The sequence below is a fragment of the Cricetulus griseus genome, chromosome 7 (genome assembly GCF_003668045.3).
Source record: "Cricetulus griseus strain 17A/GY chromosome 7, alternate assembly CriGri-PICRH-1.0, whole genome shotgun sequence".
Taxonomy (NCBI): Eukaryota; Metazoa; Chordata; class Mammalia; order Rodentia; family Cricetidae; genus Cricetulus; species Cricetulus griseus.
Genome location: NC_048600.1, coordinates 73,949,745 through 73,968,735, shown reverse-complemented (window position 1 = coordinate 73,968,735; position 18,991 = coordinate 73,949,745). Strand labels below are relative to the sequence as shown.

At 43.9% G+C, this 18,991-nt stretch overlaps 1 protein-coding gene and 1 long non-coding RNA gene across 5 annotated transcripts in view; both read left to right on the top strand.

The window, feature by feature from the left end:
- The first annotated feature begins 300 nt into the window (after nt 1-300).
- On the top strand, nt 301-5,674 carry LOC103160645. The gene is made up of 2 exons (XR_004770780.1): nt 301-5,056; nt 5,290-5,674. It is a non-coding gene; the product is annotated as an uncharacterized LOC103160645 (long non-coding RNA).
- A 3,676-nt stretch (nt 5,675-9,350) lies between these two features.
- Nucleotides 9,351-18,991, top strand: part of Cops3 (COP9 signalosome subunit 3) — a 32,070-nt gene continuing 22,429 nt past the window's right edge. For 3 of the 4 annotated variants that reach the window (XM_027427320.2, XM_027427322.2, XM_027427321.2), the window contains exons 1-5: nt 9,351-9,508; nt 12,511-12,640; nt 16,082-16,194; nt 16,288-16,337; nt 18,360-18,452. In XM_027427320.2, coding sequence (XP_027283121.1) covers nt 9,454-9,508; nt 12,511-12,640; nt 16,082-16,194; nt 16,288-16,337; nt 18,360-18,452 — 441 coding nt within the window. In that variant the 5' untranslated portion in view covers nt 9,351-9,453. The remainder of the gene's footprint in view (nt 9,509-12,510; nt 12,641-16,081; nt 16,195-16,287; nt 16,338-18,359; nt 18,453-18,991) is intronic. The other variant, XM_035447840.1, reaches the window with a different exon arrangement.

Here is an 18,991-nt window from a genome sequence, read left to right as displayed (position 1 = left end):
CCCAGAGCGAGGCCCGCGCGCAGCACGGCCGCCCTTAAAGGGATACGCGCCCGGAGAAGGTGAGCGCGAACGCGGGCTGCTGGTCGCCCTGGGACATCCAGTCCCAGGTTGCATCAGCGTCTGCGAGAGCCACACTGGAGCAACTGTGGCATTGGATGGATGGAGGAGTCCAGCACCCGGAGGAACGAACCTGTGCCCTTAGGTATTTATTGAGCATTTACTTCGTTGGGCTTTGAACCCAACAGACGAGTTTCAGCCATCCTGAGCCCACACAAACATCCCGAAGTATAAAGCCAGGGAGGATTTCAAGTTAGGCACAGGTGAAGGTATATATGGCTGTTGTGTGCGGTTCTCTTTGATCATAGATGCTGATTGTATGAAACCATTACCTTATAACATTTAAAGATATCAGAGTGTAAACCTTCAAATAAATCAATACAGGTTATAAGGAGGATAGATTTTCTGTGTCCAACCTGACATTATTGGATTCAACAGTGAATCTTCAAATATGTCTATACATTCTTTGTTACTATGTTTCATGATATTAAAAAAAAGGAACTAGTAAGTTGAAAAAAGTACTTCCAAGGATGTAAACATGAAGATATTTTAGTAAAGAAAGATCTCTCTTCATATGGTAAGACTGTCCTACCAGAGCACCTACATGGTGGCTCACAATCCTAACTCCAGTCCCAGAGGATACATCGCCCTCTTCTGGCCTCCTTGGACACTGCATGCACATGGTAAACAGGCATACATGCAGGCAAAACATCCATACACATAAACATAAAAATAAATACAAAACAAGTTTTTAAAAATTAAAAAAGGACTTTGCCCTAGAGTGTGATGGCTGGATTTTTCCCAAATGAGATTGATTAATACACATGTCACAGAAAGACCTGGGCAAATTGCATGAGGTTTATAAAGGATGAGACTAGCCAGAGGACCAGGCAATCTGCTGTGAGACTGTTTCCTTGAAATGATAGGAAGGCAGCTGGGAGGTGTTAATCCCAGCAGAGACAGGCTGATTATTTTTTAAGGTTTTTATTTATTTATTTATCATGTGTACAACATTCTGCTTCCATGTATATCTGCACACCAGGAGAGGGCACCAGATCTCATAAGGGATGGTTGTGAGCCACCACGTGATTGCTGGGAATTGAACTCAGGACCTCTGGAAGAGCAGTCGGTGCTCTTAACCTCTGAGCCATCTCTCCAGTCTGACAGGCTGGTCTTTATGAGTTCCTAGTCCACAAATCAAGTTCCATGCCAGCAGGGGTCATACAGTGAGACATGGTCTCAAAATCAAATGAACAAATAAGTAGATAATAAACAAATAAAATTTCCATTTCTGAGGGACATACATATACTTTTTCCTTACCCCATACATCATAACAATTATTGGCAGCATTTACATTGTGGTGGTATTACAGGTAACCTAGGGGTGGCTGAAAGCCTGAGAGAGGGTGTGCATCTGCCACACTCAAACACTTCAGCATCTTATATTGAATTGCCCAAAGTAACTCCATTCTGACCCAGTTTTAGTGCACCTAGACGTTCCCCAACCCCCTGCTAAGTACATCCTCTATTCTCATGTTGCCACAGCTGTAGCTTCCAGGGGTCTGCTGTTGTACAACACAAAACAAATTGTTTTAGTCGGAATACAACCTGTCTGGCTATAAACAGGAATGGATGGCTGTTGGCCAGGTCAGGACCTATGAGCCCTAAACAAGGCGACTGTTATCCCACACCCAGTGGTCTGTAGCCTCTGCCCTCTCTGGAGTCTCATCCCTGCTGATGCTGCATTCATCATGTGTCTGGATGCCTTTTTTTTTTTTTTTGGTTTTTCGAGACAGGGTTTCTCTGTGGCTTTGGAGGCTGTCCTGGAACTAGCTCTTGTAGACCAGGCTGGTCTCCAACTCACAGAGATCCACCTGCCTCTGCCTCTCAGTGCTGGGATTAAAGGCGTGCACCACCAATGCCAAGCATGGATGCCTTTTTCTGTATCCACCTGGCCCCTCAGAGCCAACCAATCCTCACCTTCCAATAGAAGAAACCTGAAAAGGATGACAAGGGCCAGTTAATGTGGACTAGACTGCCTCAATGATTCAAAACTTCTCAAACTATTTTTGGCACTGAGGTAGCCTCTGATTTAAAAGCCTTCCCAGCAGATCAGCATGGCTGAACTCTGCTCCAGTGGGTAGATGAGCTACTGCTGGCCAGACAGGTGCAGGAAGATTATGGAGAATGAAAACAACTGCTCTGTACCCTTCTGTGGGAGGTGGCTACATGATTTGAAAGAAAACAGATGCAAATCTGTCAAGAAAAAGTCAAATGCCTTGGTTCTCACCTATCCCAAGAGGAGCATTGACTCAGCCCAGCTGTTGGTTATCGAGGTTTCATCGACCTAACTCTAGGTTTGGGAGTTCCTCAGGGCCACAGATTTTGGTAGAATCTGAATATCTAATTTCCCTGTCTTGTCAAAATGACTATATGAGACCACAAAGGAAGAGAGCAAGACCCTCTGCCATAGGAACAAGCACAACAGAAGGCTTTTGAAGATATTAAGAAAGTCCTCACTGATGTGTCTGACCTTAGGACATTCAGACTTGTCTACACACACTCGTGTGCATGCATGAACATGTTGGCATTAGGATGGGTGGAGTTCCTTCCACAAATGTTGGTGTCGTGGCATTGCCTAGTGGCATACCTTTCCAATCAACTCCATTCCCCAAGCCTGGCCACCCTGGCTCCTAGGCACTCACTGTCATTGCCATCCTAGTGTTAGAGGCTGACAGATTGACTATGGGAAAAGAATTAATAGTCTTAGTGCCACACCCAGTACTGACATTAATGGAGTGCAAGGGACAATACTGGCTAACTAATGCCTGGATGGTCAAGTACCAGGAAATGTGTGAGAACCTGAATATTCACCTAGAAGTAGTGTGGACCTCAAACTCTAGTAGACCCTAGTATTTGTTGATCTAGACCAGCAAGACCATGACTGCATCAAAGTCACGGATGAGGTATTTTCTTACCAATTGAACTTAACTCTCAAGGACCCTGGATGCTGAGTATTTGACAAATGGTAGCAGTTTTGTGATAGGGAGAATATCTTTCACGATACTTCATTGTCAACTTGAGTTCCATCATTGAGATGAAATCTCTGCCAAAGGCAACCTCAGCACAAAAGGCAGAACTCATCTCACTGACCTGAGCCCTGCTATTGGCAGCAGGGATGTGTGTCAGTATACACATATACTCTCAAATATGCCTTCACCACTGTCCACATACATGAGACTTTAAAGACTACAAAGTGCCTAGTCAACTCAGTGGTGGCTCACACCTTTAATCCCAGCACTTGGGAGGCAGAGGCAGGTTGATCTCTGTGAGTTCCAGGACAGCCAGGGCTACATAGTGAGACCCTGTCTCCTAGCTGGCCAGCTCTTGAGGCCACATTAGGCTGACATTTCTACATCCCTTGACTCCACAGTTTAGCCCAGGTGTGCAGACCATGTGAATCATGTTCCTGAAATAACCTACACTGGGGATCTAAGTTCTTTTCTAGGGTACAGAGTGTTGGAGGAGTCCCATTTGAAAACTGACTTGTGAACTTCACTGAGCTTCCTCAATCTTTGACTGCAAGTATCTATTACTCTTTATGTATGCATTCTCAGGCTGGGTAGAGGCCTTCTTTACTAATGAAGAGAAGGTGCACCGTCTCCTAAAGAAAATCATTCCCAGATTTGGGATCCCAATCATCAAAGAGTCTGGTAATGGGTTAATGTTTGGGGTGGCACAATTGGTGGCAAAGGGGTTGAAGATCACCTGGACACCACATACTGTCCCAGAGCTCTGGGAAGATGGAATGAATGAAACTGCAGCTGAACAAAAAACCATGAGGGGAAACCTACCTGTACTAGGACCAGCTATTGCCTATTACTTTGTTGAGTATTAGGTCTAGCCATACTGGACAGACAGGGTTCTCCATTATCCTTTGTGGATTCCTGTCTCTAATACAGAGCTGTGTAGCATTGCTCTGAGATGACAATTGTCGACTCTTGGTTTGTCCCTGATTATTGTACACCATCGAGTTAGGGGGTGGTTACCTGCCAGCTTGAGCACAGATGGTCACCTCTCTAAACCAGGACATTCCGTATGGGTAAAAGGAAGGAATATCTAACCCTCTCGTCCCTTTGAATGGGTCCGTTCACTGTCACTTTGTCCATGCCTATTGCAGTAAAGGTGGTCCCCTAAGTTCCCCACAGCAGAGTGAAACCGGCCTCTGGAGACTGGGAATGCACTTAATGATTCATCAATAATATGACTCACTCATACAAGCTGACCAGCTGGAGGAAGAGAGCTGCGATGCCAGATACCCTGGAGGGCTGCTGCCCCACTTGAGTCACTCCAGAGGCTGACTAATCTGTGTGTGACAGAAACTTGAGGGATTGGCCATCTGGTGGCATAGACTGTTCCTGTTTCCGGTATCAGTTCTTACTGTGATACATTGCCATCCTTTGTCCCTGATCTGTTGCTGTGATCCTTGCCCTAACCTTTGCCATAGGGCTGGCAGAGACCACTCTAGTCAACTAGATATGTGGTGAATGGCTTCTGTTGGTGTTCTTTTTCCTCTTGTGGGCAGGATAATTCATTGCTGGCTGCTACCCTTCTGGGCTTTGTTTTTAGACTTAAGTGTGTCTCCTGCAAGCTGTACCACTTGACATGACCAGAAGGACATCATGAAAACCTTACTCTATCACACCCATTTCACTGGCCAAGGAAAGGTCTTAGGGCCCTACAGACATGATAAGACCACTATTCCATCTGCCAACTGGGAGATCAATATACCTGTCTCAACCCACAGTACTCCCCCATTGAGAAGTACATAGAAGTCTGGAAATGGTCCAGTGGAACCAGACTAACTGAATCCAAGTTATTGACCCAAAACAGCCAGCATCCTTATATTTTGACATGTGTGGCACCATAAGTCACACCCAGTCAACTTATAGTGAATCATGTGTGACTCTATATTGGGAACTAGAGTACAGACTTAATGGTAAGTATATTTGTGAGGAGTTGTAGTTATGTCTGGATATGTAGTTATATACTGGTGTTACTGACCCTATTGGAGCTGTGGTTCATGGACCACTTGGAAGGATAAAGATAAAACAGCTCTCCTCCAAAGGACATTGCCACCACCAGCCATAAATTGGGAACCTATAGTCCTGTTCATTTTACTATCCTCATTGTGTAACGGTTTCCTCTAATCAAAACATTCCATCCTTCCAGGAAGCTCCTTAACCAGGAAGGTAAACAACTCAACATAGCTTCAGAAAGTTCCTGAAACAGACCAGATTTACTAGGCCCCTTGCTCCTAGAGTAAGTAGTAAAGACTGCTGAGGATCTCAGACAAGCCAAGCTGAAAAGAAAACAGACCAGACCAACTGCCTGGAAGAGGGTAGAACAGCTGAGCTCGATGGAAAGGACATTTTCCAGTCTTTTGAGTTGCCTCCAGGCTGTGCAATGCACTCCAGGTTCCGGTTTTGTGAGCTGTCACTGATACTGGGCTGGGCTTTGGTGATACAGCTGTCTTTGAATCATTTCTGCTCCTGTAGGTAAACCCCTCAACTCCTGTAAACAACCCCAATAAAACTCATTGGTTCACAAAGTTGAACTTTAGTGGTATCCATACTTTTATGTGGACTCCTTATGCAGGTTAAATACACGTGTATAACATCTCCCCAAGAAAAGTTTTGTCACACAACAGTCCTCCATCCAAAAGACTTGAGATGGAAGAATGGTCACAAAATGGTTTTTTATCTTGGGTGTAACCAAGACCCAGTGAAGGGTAAAAGGCCCAAACCCACTTCCAGGTTTGAGGTGGATTCACCAGTCCCTGAGCACGAAATCCCACCAATTCCTGAGCTTGGCTTGAAATCTCATCAATCCCCACCCTGGAAAACTCCCCCAATAAATTCTATATCATCCTGTCTCCTGCTCAATTCCCTGCTGCCTCTTGCCGCAGCAGAGGCAACCACCCTCTTGTGTCTCTCCCAGTAAATCTCTTGTGTGAGGTTTGTTGTGCAGTGTGACTTTGTGGTATTTCTTGGCTCCTGACTTCCAGGATACCTTTCTCTTCAGAGCTGAATACTTACATAGGGGAAACCAACCTCTCCCCTCAGAGCTGCAACACTTACATAGAGGAAACCTCTCCCCTCAGGTGTAACAAGTCCATTGGAAGATTTCTCCTCAGAGCTGCAACACTTGTATTGGGAAAAACTTTCCCCTCAAAGCTGTAACACTTACACCCTGGATCCCTATTGCATATCAAAAGAGCCACAGTCCCACTCTAAGCCTCATTTCATGAGGTTTTTCATTCATTTTTTGAGGAGATATAAAGTAGCCTTTCCCCATTCTTTGCTACAGCAATAGAAGTCCTGATGAAGACAGAAATTGGTTCTTCGCTAAGCAGGAACCCCAAATATATAATGCTGTTTATCAGAACCTTTTAGCCTTGGATTACTTGCTTGCCTCAGAGAGAGAGAGAGAGAAGTTTGTGGCAAGTTTAACCTGAGCAACTGCTGCTTATAAATAGATGATGAAGAAAGGGTCATAGAAGAAATCAAAGAAGGTATGAGAAGAATCACTCTGTGTCTCAGTCCAGATCTGAAGAGGCTGAAACTCCAGGGAATTGCTTGGGGATTGATTTTCAGCTTTAGGAGAATTCAAACCTTCATAAATGTTATACTTTTTGATTTGGGAGACTTTGCTGAACTAGTCTGTTAGGTCTCAGGCAGTGCATGAGTACAAGCTGGACTACAGAAGGATTTCTAGTGGTTATATAAAAGCCAGCATTCCTCAGGAACTTGTGAAATGAATTCTCCAGCTTCCAAAAGAAGTAATTAATTTTGCCTCTGGAAGAAGGGACATATGGCTCTCCATTGACATATACCTGTGGTTGCTTATCAAAGCCCATGATAGCCTCCAAGCTCCCTTATTCCCTATTCCCATTTCAAAGCCTCATGCTAGAGTCCTGGCCCCTCTCACCCCACCTCTACCCCAAACTCCTAGGCTGCTCTAGCTCATGGGCTCTCCTCCTTACAACCGACTATACTATTCCCTCCCTTGCCCTCTCCCCCACTCTTCTCTCTTCTCTGCTTCCCTATCCCTGGCTGTGTCCAGCCTGTTTCTCTTTCGTCTGTTCTGGACTCTTCCAGATTCCTCTGGCTGTTCTCTCCCTTCCCCCTAATGGAACTGCCATTTCATCTGTTTCTTTACCATGCCCCTTGTTATTCTTTTGTTTAAAAAGAAGAAAAGAGAAATGCTGAGACAGACATATTGACTATAAGTTTATTATAAGGCCCGGCAGAATGGGGAGACTAAGAAGAGGAACAGGGTAATGGCTGACCGCCATGGCAGGTCGCCATAGAGAGACAAAGCGAGAGCATAGGTGGGAAACAGAGTAGAGACAAAGCAGAGCGGGGAAACAGAGGAAGGGAACAGAGAGAGGGAACAGAGAGCATAAATGGGCAGGGGCCTATCTTTTAAAGGGGTCCTCTGTATCTGCGTGCAGACTTAGTTCCCATGGAACCTTGGGCTGACCAGGGTACTGCCTGTTCCACCAGGTAACAGGGGCAGGCCAGCATAATGCTTGAACCTTTCACCCCTCACATACACTAAGCTGCCTGTCTCCACTAGTAATAGTCTGTCTCTAGCCTCATTGAGGCCATGGTCAAAAGATGGCCACTCATGTAAACCCTTAAACCAAGATGATGATCTTTGAACTCAACAGAGGGAGTTCCAAGCATCAAAGGGGAGGAATGTGGTAAGGGCCTCCACATAAGGATGACAAAGGGGCTAATGTGTAAAGGAAAGCTAATGAGTATATAAGGCAACATACCCAGGGCTTGGTTTTTTGAGTGTGAATCAACTGGGCTAGTGCTAGCACAAATAAACGCTGCATCCTGGCAGATAGCCTTAGTGACCTGCCTCCGTAGGAGAATCTTGCAACAGTCTGAATAAGGGACCGTCCCTAGCAAGGCAGAGTTGTTTTGAGACAATTTTCTTTTCTTTTGCAGAATTTCTGCCCCCTAGTGCAGCCCCTAGGAGCCAAGCCTCCTGAGGGTTGGTGGCTCTGAAAGGAACAACTATTCCCCCTCCTCTTCCTCATGCTAGCCAGAACCCAAGTATGCTTTGGGACTCCTTTTATCTTTCCAAAGATGCTTGACTACCTGCCACCCCGCGTCTGACCTGCGCTGCTTCCCTTCCAGGCAGCTCTGAGACTTACAGCTTTCCTGCCCTAAGACATAGCAAGCTTTTTTATTCATGTACCCGGGCTGCTGTCCACTAAGGTGGGGTTCAAGAGGTCAGCATTGGATGTGAGGGAGACAAGGATTTTATAGCTCAGGAGTAGAGAGGGTTTCCAAATGGGGGGTTTGGCTGGCAAAATAGGCAGGGTTACAGGAGCAGAACATAAGCACAAGTTAGTCATAACAAGTTCTTGAAAGACATGATTGCCAGGAGGTTTGCAAGGTGGTCTAGTAAGATAGTCACTAACAACAAGTAGTCATAACAACCTTTTGAAACAAAGGGTCGCAAGACGGTTATAAACAACTTTCTGAAACAAAGGCATGGTTGTCCTTTCCTGGAACAGGCAGTACAGAACCATTTGTAACTAAGGTGGGGCATCGCGCAATACTTGAGAAACGGAGGTTTAATCATAACAAGGAACAAACCTAGTATGTCTTTACTATAAGATGGCTTTTAAGCCTAAATGGAGGCAGGCTGGTTCATTAATAACACTTTTTTCCTGCCTTGTAATTCCTTAATTGGCAGAGAAAAGGAGCCGTTCTTGCACCCCTAGACAGTATCAATCAGGCTTGGCAGCAAGCACACCATAACCTACTCAGCCATCTCTCACTCCCGCTTTTTCTCTTTCTAAAAAACACTTCATGAGATTTTTTACAAGTGGGAAAAACAAGAGAGAAGCCAGACACTCAATTGCACAGCTGCTAAGTGGTTAAAAACAGTCCCAACAGACTCCAGCCTAAATTCTCAAGAAAATAAAAAAAACCTTCCGGAAGTGACAATGGAGCTGTGTCGGAAGTATGCAGCTAAGTGAAAAATGTTCGGCCTTTATTAGCTAAACGAGGCACAGATGTTTTGTGCTTAAATATTAGTCCTTCCTTCCTTCATTATTTCCATTTAATGAGATTTCACAAGCGCACTACAGCTAGAGGCGAGGGAGAGGAGCTAACTTCCGGCGACTAGCGGAATTGTTTCCATGGAGACAGAAGGGGGGGCTCCTCAGCCAGGTGAGATATCGCGGTGCTTGGCCGGCGGAAGTGACGCGCCTCCCTTCAGGCTTTGGTGGGTCGAGGGGCCCCTCCTCCTAGAGCGGCCGCCTTTTCCCGCGCGAGCCACCTGTGCTGCCTGGGCCACCAGCGGGGAAACATGGCGTCCGCCCTGGAGCAGTTCGTGAACAGTGTCCGACAGCTCTCAGCGCAAGGTAAGGCCTGGGCCGCAGGGCTGGGTCTGCATGCCCTGGCGCCGGTGCGGATGCCGGGGCCGCCCTTAGCCTCGCCTCGGGCCTCGGGACTTAGGGTAGGAGCGCACGGCTGCGGGCAGCACGCCTCGTCTGTCGGGCGCTGTCGTCTCCGCCGTCGCCTTCCTCCGCCTCGGGCTCTGGCGACTTTCTTTCCCCTCCCCCATGCCCCCCTCCCCCTGGCTTTCGGGCCCCTGCCACCGTGCGCCGCTTGACAGTTTGGGGGCGTGACTTCCGCTAGGCGCATTCCGGGGCACCCATTGGTCCCTTGGCCGTCCCTTCTTTTCTGTGATTGGTTTAGCCCGCTATCTGTCCTGCCGGTCTGGCCACCCTGTCCAGGCCTCTGGAGCGGCTGGAAGGGGGAATCCTTTCTGGGCTCCTTGGCTCGGAGGCTGGAGGCTGGAGCCTTGGGCCTTGGCTGGCCAGCAGCGCACACTGTGAATCCTCCGCTCCTATTTTGGTCGTACCGAACTCCAAAGGGAGATCTCACTTGTCAGACTCCATTTCTAGGGCGTAGAATTGTTAATCCCCCCTTGATTTACATACTGACCGGTTCATTCATTGTATCATTTGAACACACATAATCTTGAGCCAGAAAAACTATGATTCTCTTGGGGGGTACTATAAATATGGCTACAAGCTATTGTGGACATATCCTGAAAATTTCTGTGATGTTAGACTCTCGTCTCTGTAAATAGTTTGATGTGTGTTGGGGGGTGCAGTTTTAAGTTTAAATGGTACAGTATGAAACCACGAACAATAAATAGTACTTCTCATTTTCCTTATTGATAGAATTAGTCTCACAGGCCAGTTACATACAGGATTAAAGTTAAGTAAAGTGGGATCGAGGCAGTGTACTACTTTAATTCCAGCCAGCACTACACAGTGAGACCCCCATCTCTAAGTAAACAAGTTAACTAAGTGGGGCTGGAGAACAGCTCAGCAAATACTAACTACCCTTCAGTGGACCTGAGTTCAGTTCGTAGCATTGTTAGTGGACTCCCAACCACTTGTAACACTAGCTTCAGGGGATTCAAAACCCAAAACATCTGCAGGTTTTCTTGGGCACCTTCGCTTACATCGCTTACACACACACACACACACACACACACACACACACACACACACACACAATTAAAAATGCAATCATCCAGTTGGTGGTGGTACACACCTTGAATCCCAGCACTTGAGGCAAGAGGGTCTCTGAGTTTGAGGCCAGCAAACTACAAAATGAGTTCCGGGACAGCTAGGGCTGTTACACAGAGAAACCCTGGCTTGGAAAAATAAATAAGTATAGCACAACTATACAAGCGGACTCCTGTGCATCTGCAGGAAGAATAATGCAAACATTTTTTATGAACTGCAAAGGAATCTGAAGTCATCATTAAATGGTGGAAAGATGCTTAATAGTGTAATGACACACAAACATCTGTGTGAATAAAGAGAAAAACTGTATGCATCCATGGGCAAGCGTTCCTATAATGTAGACTATCTAGACAGACATGTAAGGCATCCGTTGGTATTAAATACTAAGTTGTTTCTGGGGAAAGGTAAGGGTGGCTGGGTTGTAGAATCTGAATGGAGAGGTTTTTGTTAACTTTTTATTATAAACATGCTGCCTATGAACATACACGTTTGTTTTCATTTGCTTTGGAGACAGGGACTCACTACGTAATCCTGGCTGGCCTGGCATTTACAGAGACCCATATGCCTTTGCCTCCTGAGTGTTTGGATTGAAGATGTGTCATCACACTCAGTCATACCAGATATAATACTACTAAATGGAACTTTTGGGGGGAGGGTCAGTTTGGAGATTAATTCAATAAACTATTGCTTGGCTATTAGTAGGTACTTTATTCTCAAAGTAGAGAAGTAACATAGTCCCTTCCACTTGTGTTTACTTTGAGTTACCTTGTCACTACAATCCCTTGTAGTTGAGTGAGGGCAGAGAGGGCAGACGGTCTCTTTAGTCATAGGGAACGGAATATGGTGTGAGCTCAGAGATGTCCTAAGTTGATGGTTGAATGGGAGGTAAGTCTGGTATTGGGTGGAAGACAGTGTGTAAAGAGGAGAAGAGACTGTGAGATATTGCTTTTCCTTAGCTTGGTGTGATTGAAGAAAGGGGTTGTGGGGAAGTAGGAGGAGGAGGCATGGCTAGAGAATTTGCAGAAACCAGTTACTAAATTGGCTTTGGGAGTTCAGCTGAAGTGTTTGGATTTCTTTTTTGTTTTGTTTTTTGAGACAGGGTTGCTCTGTGTACCACTGACTGTCCTAGAACTTGCTCTGTAGACCAGGCTGGCCTCAAACTCACAGAGATGTCCACCTGTCTCTGCCACTCTCCAGAGGATTAAAGGCGAGCATCACCATTGCCTGGTGTGTTTGGATTTCTTAAAGCCTTTGGTGTAATTTGATTGAATTTGTACAGTAAGTAGACTTTGAAATAAAGATCTAAGTAGGCATACTATTTAGAAGATGTATCCCTACAAGAAATGAAAGGCGAAGGAGTGGAACTGAGGAACTTAGAGAATAAAATTAAGTACTGTTCGGTTGTGAGAGAGGTAGTGACAGTGACATGTATACTTCTGGCTTTCGGGACTGGAGGTGCTTTCTGGAGGCCAGAGGGAATTGGAAAGTATTTTCTCTGACTAGTTGTTTGTTCTGCTTCTTCCTAGTACAGGAAGACAACAAACAAATCCTCTTAAGGTTCACACCTTTAATCCCAGCACTCAGGAGGCAGAAGAGATAGGCAGATCTCTGTGAGATGGAGGCCAGCCTGGTTTACAGAAAGGGTTCCAGGACAGCCAGGGCTGTTAACAGGGAAACCCTGTCTTGAAAAACCAAAACAAACAAAAAACAAAACAAAATCCAACTTAACTTTAAGTACTTTGGCTTTGTGAAGAAAGTCTGGTTTGATTTCTTTAATTTGGTTAGTACCCTAACTGAAATGCTCATGTTCTGTTTTGCAGGGCAAATGACTCAGCTCTGTGAGCTGATCAACAAGAGTGGAGAGCTCCTTGCGAAGAACTTGTCCCACTTGGACACTGTGCTTGGGGCTCTAGATGTTCAAGAACACTCCTTGGGTGTCCTTGCTGTTCTGTAAGGGGCATTTTTTTTTTCTTTTATAATTTTGTGCTTGTTATAACCTGCACTTTTGTGCGTGCGTGTGTGCCTGTGTGTGTGTTTTATTCCAACAAGTCATTGCTTCTTACTGTATTTTTTCTGTTTCATGTTTGTTTGGAGACAGGGTCTCTCTGTAACCCTGGTTGTCCTGGAACTCACTATGCAGATCATGTTGGCCTCAAACTAAGAGATCTTCCTCTGAGTGCTGGGTTTAGTGTGCACCATGATCCTTGACTCCAGTTTTATCATTTTTTGAAAGATTTATTGACTTTTTTTTTTTAAGTTTTTCAAGACAGTTTCTGTGTAATTTCTTTCTGTCTGGCCTAGAACTCATTTTGCCTCTTGAGTCCTGGGATTAAAGCCATGTACCACCACCGCCCAGCCAAGATTTATTGATTTTATGTGTGTGAGTATTTTGCGTGTATATACATATGTACAGCATGCATTCCTGGATGCATTCCTGGTGCACACAAACATCAGAAGAGGGTGTTGTATTCCCCTGAAATTGGAGTTATTGGTGGTTGTGAGCCACCAGGTGGTTGCTGAACCTAACCCAGGCTGTCTGCAAGAGAAACAAGTTCTCTTAACTGCTGAGTGAACTCTCCAGCTTCTAGTTTTACATTTTTGACTCATTATTTGTATCTATACAATTTTGAAATTTTCTTTAATTTTTTTTTAATTATTTTTTAAAGTTTATGTGTACATGTTGGGGGGTGCCCTTAGAGGAGTCAAAGACAATTGTGAGCCACTTGACATGGGTGTTGGGAACTGAACTAAGGTCTTCAGCAAGAACCTCTGAGCCATTTTCCCCTGGGGAATTTCTTTTAAACAATGACTGGCTTTTACAACTATATGGTAATTTACATGTGATCCAGAGACTTACCCACGTTTTCTAACTTAGAAAGAAAATAGGTAGAATGAAGGAGTGGAGTGGAATATGGTGACTGCAGTTAATGACGGATCTTCTATGGCCTGGCACAAATTTTCAAACCTATTGTAACTGAAGATCTTTGTAGCATTATCTCACAGATTTTTTTTTTTTTTTTTTTTTTGGTTTTTCGAGACAGGGTTTCTCTGTGGCTTTGGAGGCTGTCCTAGAACTAGTTCTTGTAAACCAGGGTGGTCTCAAACTCACAGAGATCTGCCTGCTTCTGCCTCGAGAGTGCTGGGATTAAAGGCATGTACCACCTGATGTTGTCAGGACATTTAAAATAATGAACATCTGGCCCTAGTCACACTAGGAATTCTGTATTTCTTTTAAAAAAATATTTTTAGATGTATTTTTTTTATTGATATGAAAGAACAGATGGTATGCATATTTAAGATATATGTAAAAATATACTTTTTACATGTATCTGTTTGTATGTGTTTACATGCTGTGCAGTGGTCAGAGACAACTTGTGGGAGCTGGTTCTTTCCTACTGTGGGTTTCAGGGGTCAAGCTCAGTCATCAGTCTTGGCTATAAGCACCCTTACCCAACTCTGAGCCATCTCACCGGCCCACTATTGAGCATAGGCTGGTCCTGAACTCACCATCTTCCTCACTTAGCCTCCCCAGTGCTAATGCCTATAATCATGAAAACATTTTGATACTATATAGTGTCTTACCAGTGTATGTTAGTTATATGTAGATACTGTGTGGAACTTGTGTCTGAGGCCTCATTTAAATCTATATTCTTTCATTTAACGGAATGTGGAGCCCTGAGCTGCTATTTTTTATTAGGTGAGAATCATAGTGCTTCATTGACTATTGTGAAATTGTTTCTGGCATATCTTAGTAGTTGTGAAGCATAAAGTGACATTGTTAAGTAGTGCTATATAGATGGAGGTAGGCCAACTAAAATTTAGATATAGGAGAATCAACCATTTTTCTTAGAATTGATTTTAATAGTTATTGTTTTAAGAAATCATGAAGTTTGCTTTAGTGCCCTAGTGGTGGCAGCTTTCTCTCCTGAAATTCTCTGCAAGCCCATCTGAAAATGTCTCATGGCAGCCAATGCCACCCTCTGCCTAGTTACTCAAGATGGGTCATCTGAGTGCTCCCTGTTATATCCACCCCTCTTTCTTATTTTGCCTGTCAGCTAGTTCTTTCAGTACTCCAGGTAGAAACAACATGAAACTGGCCACAGCATCTTGAGCCTGAGCTACTGCCTCAGCGTCCCATCACACCATCCCTCTCTTTTGCCTTATTCTCTCTAAAACAGGGACAGCAACAACAGATTACAAAAAAGTTATTATGAGTATTTTATTTTGTTTGTTTGTGGAGTAGGGGCACATATATCCCAATGTATAGAGATCAGAGGACAGACAACTTGCCATAGTTGGTTCCTCCTTCCACCACGTTACTCTTGGGGATAAAATTTAGGTTGTCAGGTTTGAATGCAAATGTCTTAACCTGCTGAGCACTTCAATGGCCCTGGCTGTCCTGGAACTTGCTCTGTAGACCAGGCTGACCTCGAACTCAGAGACCCACCTGCCTCTGCCTCTGCCTCCCAAGTGCTGGGATTAAAGGCATGTGCCACCACTGCCCAGAGAGCAACTGATTAACCAAATAAGTGTCCTGAACATACTGGGGCTTAAAAAAAATTAAGTTGGATAGGTATTAAAGGTTTAGATTCAGTTATTCATAGGTGTTACATAACCTGATAATTGACCACATGTAAGAGTTTTTTTCATTCTGAACCTGGCCTGGGGGGTGTACACCTTTAATCTTAGCATTTGGGAGGCAGAACTAGGTGGGCCTCTGTGAGTTTGAGGCCAGCCTGTTGTACTTCGTGAGTTCTGGGACACCCAGGTCTAAGTAGAGAGGCCCTGCCTCAAGAAAAAAATGCAATCCTATTTTAGGGCTATTTCCTTAACATCTGTTTGTATCTTTGTTCTGTATTGTGAGGAGGGGTAAAAAATCAGGCCAAGAATATTTGGTGAACTCTGATACTTAATTTTTTTTTTTTTTCCTAAAACAGGGTTTCTTTCTGTCATAGTCCTGGAACTCTGTAGACCATGCTGGCCTCAAACTCAGAGATCACTTTCCTCTGCCTTCCAAGTGCTGTGATTAAAGGCATGTGCACCACTGCCCAGCTAGTTTAAAAAAAAAAAAAAAACAACTTTATTTTGTATGAGTGTTTTGTTTGCATGTATGTATGTATGTGTACCACTTGCATACTTGATGCTTGTGGAGATGAGAAGATTGTATCAGATCCCCTAAAAAGGAAGTTATGGTTATGAGCCATAGTGTAGGTACTGGGAATTTAACCTGGGTTCTCTGCAAGAGTAACAAGTGCTCTTAGCCACTGAGCCATCTCTCCAGCCCTGTGGTGTTTAGTTTCACAGAGGCTGGATGGACTTTAGGCTTAAGTTGTTTCTATTCTTTACTATATAAAATATAAGGTAATTTGGTTCTTTTTCTCCCTATTCCAGGTTTGTGAAGTTTTCAATGCCCAGTGTTCCTGACTTTGAAACCCTGTTCTCACAGGTTCAGCTTTTCATTAGTACATGTAATGGCGAGCACATTCGATATGCAACAGATACGTGTAAGCTAATAGTCTTTCCTCTTCTTGAATGTATTTCCCTTTGCAGTGTTTATATTTTCAATATTTTGTTATTTTTGTTATTGTTGCATCTAGTTGCTGGGCTTTGCCATCAGCTAACAAATGCACTTGTGGAAAGAAAACAGGTAAGAAATGTTATTCAAGTATTCATAGTTCTGTTAAAATGTGTGCTTGAGTCATGAACTAGTGTAGTAAAAAAAAGTCTAGGCTCGGTACCTAATATCCCAATATGTGTGGTTCCTTGAGAGCACTCTGGCTAACATGTGATGCCTCCAGGGAGGTGACTGGTAGTGATGATTGTTTTTGAAGCTGCATGTCTGGGCTGGAAATGTGGCTCATTGGTAGAGAGCAGTTGCTTGGCACATATAAGGTACTTGACTACATGCCCAGCACTGAAGGAAGAAAACAAACAAACAAAAAACTACCCTTTGTATTATAATGATGCTATTTTTTTCCTTCTAGCTTTTGATTATGATGATTTTTACCATATCAAACACTGAAAGGATAATATAAAGACTTCTTATATCTCTTGACTTAGATTCTTCAAATGTTAGTGTTTCACTGCACTTGTTTATTCCCTCCCCCACCATTGGAGGAAATTCAATTGTAAATGTTTGTTCCTTATCTTAAATACCTTCAGTGGGAGCTTTCTAGACATTCTCCTAGGCCACAGTGAACATGGCCAGCGTCTGGAAATGGATGTTAAGATAGTGCTCTCACAAAACCTCAGATTCAAGCCAGATATGGCCAGATACATGCTTGATGATCTCTATAGCAAAAGCAGACCTTAGAGCATAGGTTGGTACTCATTGTTTCTCTTTAGTTTACTTTCACTTGGAATGGTTCTTAGACTTTGCCTTTGACACTAATTATAATTTGGGTGTTTCTTTTTTATTTGAAAATGAACTTTAAGGCCAGGAGGCTGAAAGCAGAAGGAGCCTTTGGTATTATGTAGGAGCACTAAACAGTTTGGTTAAAAGCTGTGGGGGTAAAGAGATGGCTTAGCACTTAAGAGCACTGGCTAAGAACCTGGGTTTGATACCAAGCATCTGCATGGTCACTTACAACTGAATGTAACTCTAGTTCTAGGGCATCCAATGCCCTCTTCTGGCCTCCAGGCACTCATGTGGTACATGCAGGCAGAAAACCTATGCACATTAAAAAAACAAAAACAGCTTTGTAGTCCCAGCACTGGAAGGTAGAGGCAGGAGGATCATGCATTCAAGGTTAACCTTGGCTACATATCTAGTTCAAGGTTAGACTGGGCCACACATGATCCCTGTCTTAAGGGTGGGTGATACTACAGTGTCACTTCCTGAGTGGTGGGGGGGGGGGGGAGGAGAGGAGAGCTGTTATCATGCCTCTTTATTGAAAAAGCTGTAAAATTATGTAGGTATATTCTAGCTTCTTCAGACCAGAGAGTAATGCTTCACTTGAGGCTGAATACTGTTATTTGTAACTGGGGGTGGAAAACAGCCTGCTTAGGATAGATTCAGTCTTTAGGGCTAATCTTCCAGTGAAAAACATGCAGCACCATCATTCACTTAGCTTCTGTTACAGTGCTAACTGTAGCTATTAGGAAATACTCTAGTTTTGTGTACATGTGTGTGCACATGTGTGCCCATGTATGTGGAGGTCACAGGTTGACACTGGGTGTCTTCTTCATTCACTCTCTACCTTGTTTTTGCCCTCTGACTGTCTAGACAAGCTAGCTAGTAAGCCAGAGAGATCCTCCTCCCTCTAGCTCTTGGGTGCTGGAATTAGGGGCTTGTACTGCCACATCCAGCTTTTAAATGGGTCCTGGGGATTGAACTCAGATCCTGATACTGACATGGCAAGAACTTTACCAACTGAGCCATCTCCCACCCTCAACAAAGTAATACAGTTTATTACTGATATTCATTATAAAAGAAAAAAAAGGTTTTGATTTAAAATATAATACTGAAATTTTCTTAAGTATTCTAAGAAACTTATCAAAACACTTTCTGACTGAATAGAGGCAGACATTTCCTGACATAGTATGGAAACCTTATTGCTATGTAAGGAACCTATCAATTAGTGTTGTTTTTTATTTGTAAGTGACAACATAAGATCCAATGTGCTGCCAACTTTGAGAACTTATCTGAAAGAGATGTCATTTCTGACAGCCCCTTCGAGGAATTGGCATCCTTAAGCAAGCCATAGACAAGATGCAGATGAATACAAACCAGCTGACCTCAGTACATGCCGATCTCTGCCAGGTATGCAGCAAGTGTGATTCACACCTGATCATTGGTGTGAGGCTATTTGTGGGTTTGCTCAACAAGATAATGGGTGGAGTGTGTGTTAAGGGGTTGACATATGGAGGGTGGGACTTACAAATAGGGGTATTGTAATGGTTGTAGCATTTTTTGAAATTTAAGTCATTTTCTATTCAATAAATTATAGAACTTGAAGAGTAAAAACACAGGCAGTGTTTTATACTTAAAACATTATTCATTTATTTATCTTATGCTAAGTAACTCAAAGTCCAAAAGACTCCCCAAAAGTGAGGATGTGTGATGAGGTCTCCCTGTCACTGTTGCTAGCCACAGTTCTTTTCAGAGGAAACCTTCATTGGTACTTTCTCGTGCATTTGTTCTACAGATACTTTACACAAACAAGCAAGTGTAAACACATACTTTTTCTTTGGTTTTCCAAGACAGGGTTTCTCTGTATAGCTTTGTAGACCAAAGCTTTGAGGCTGGCCTCAAACTCTCAGAGATGCGCCTGCTTCTGCAGAGTGCTGGGATTAAAGGCG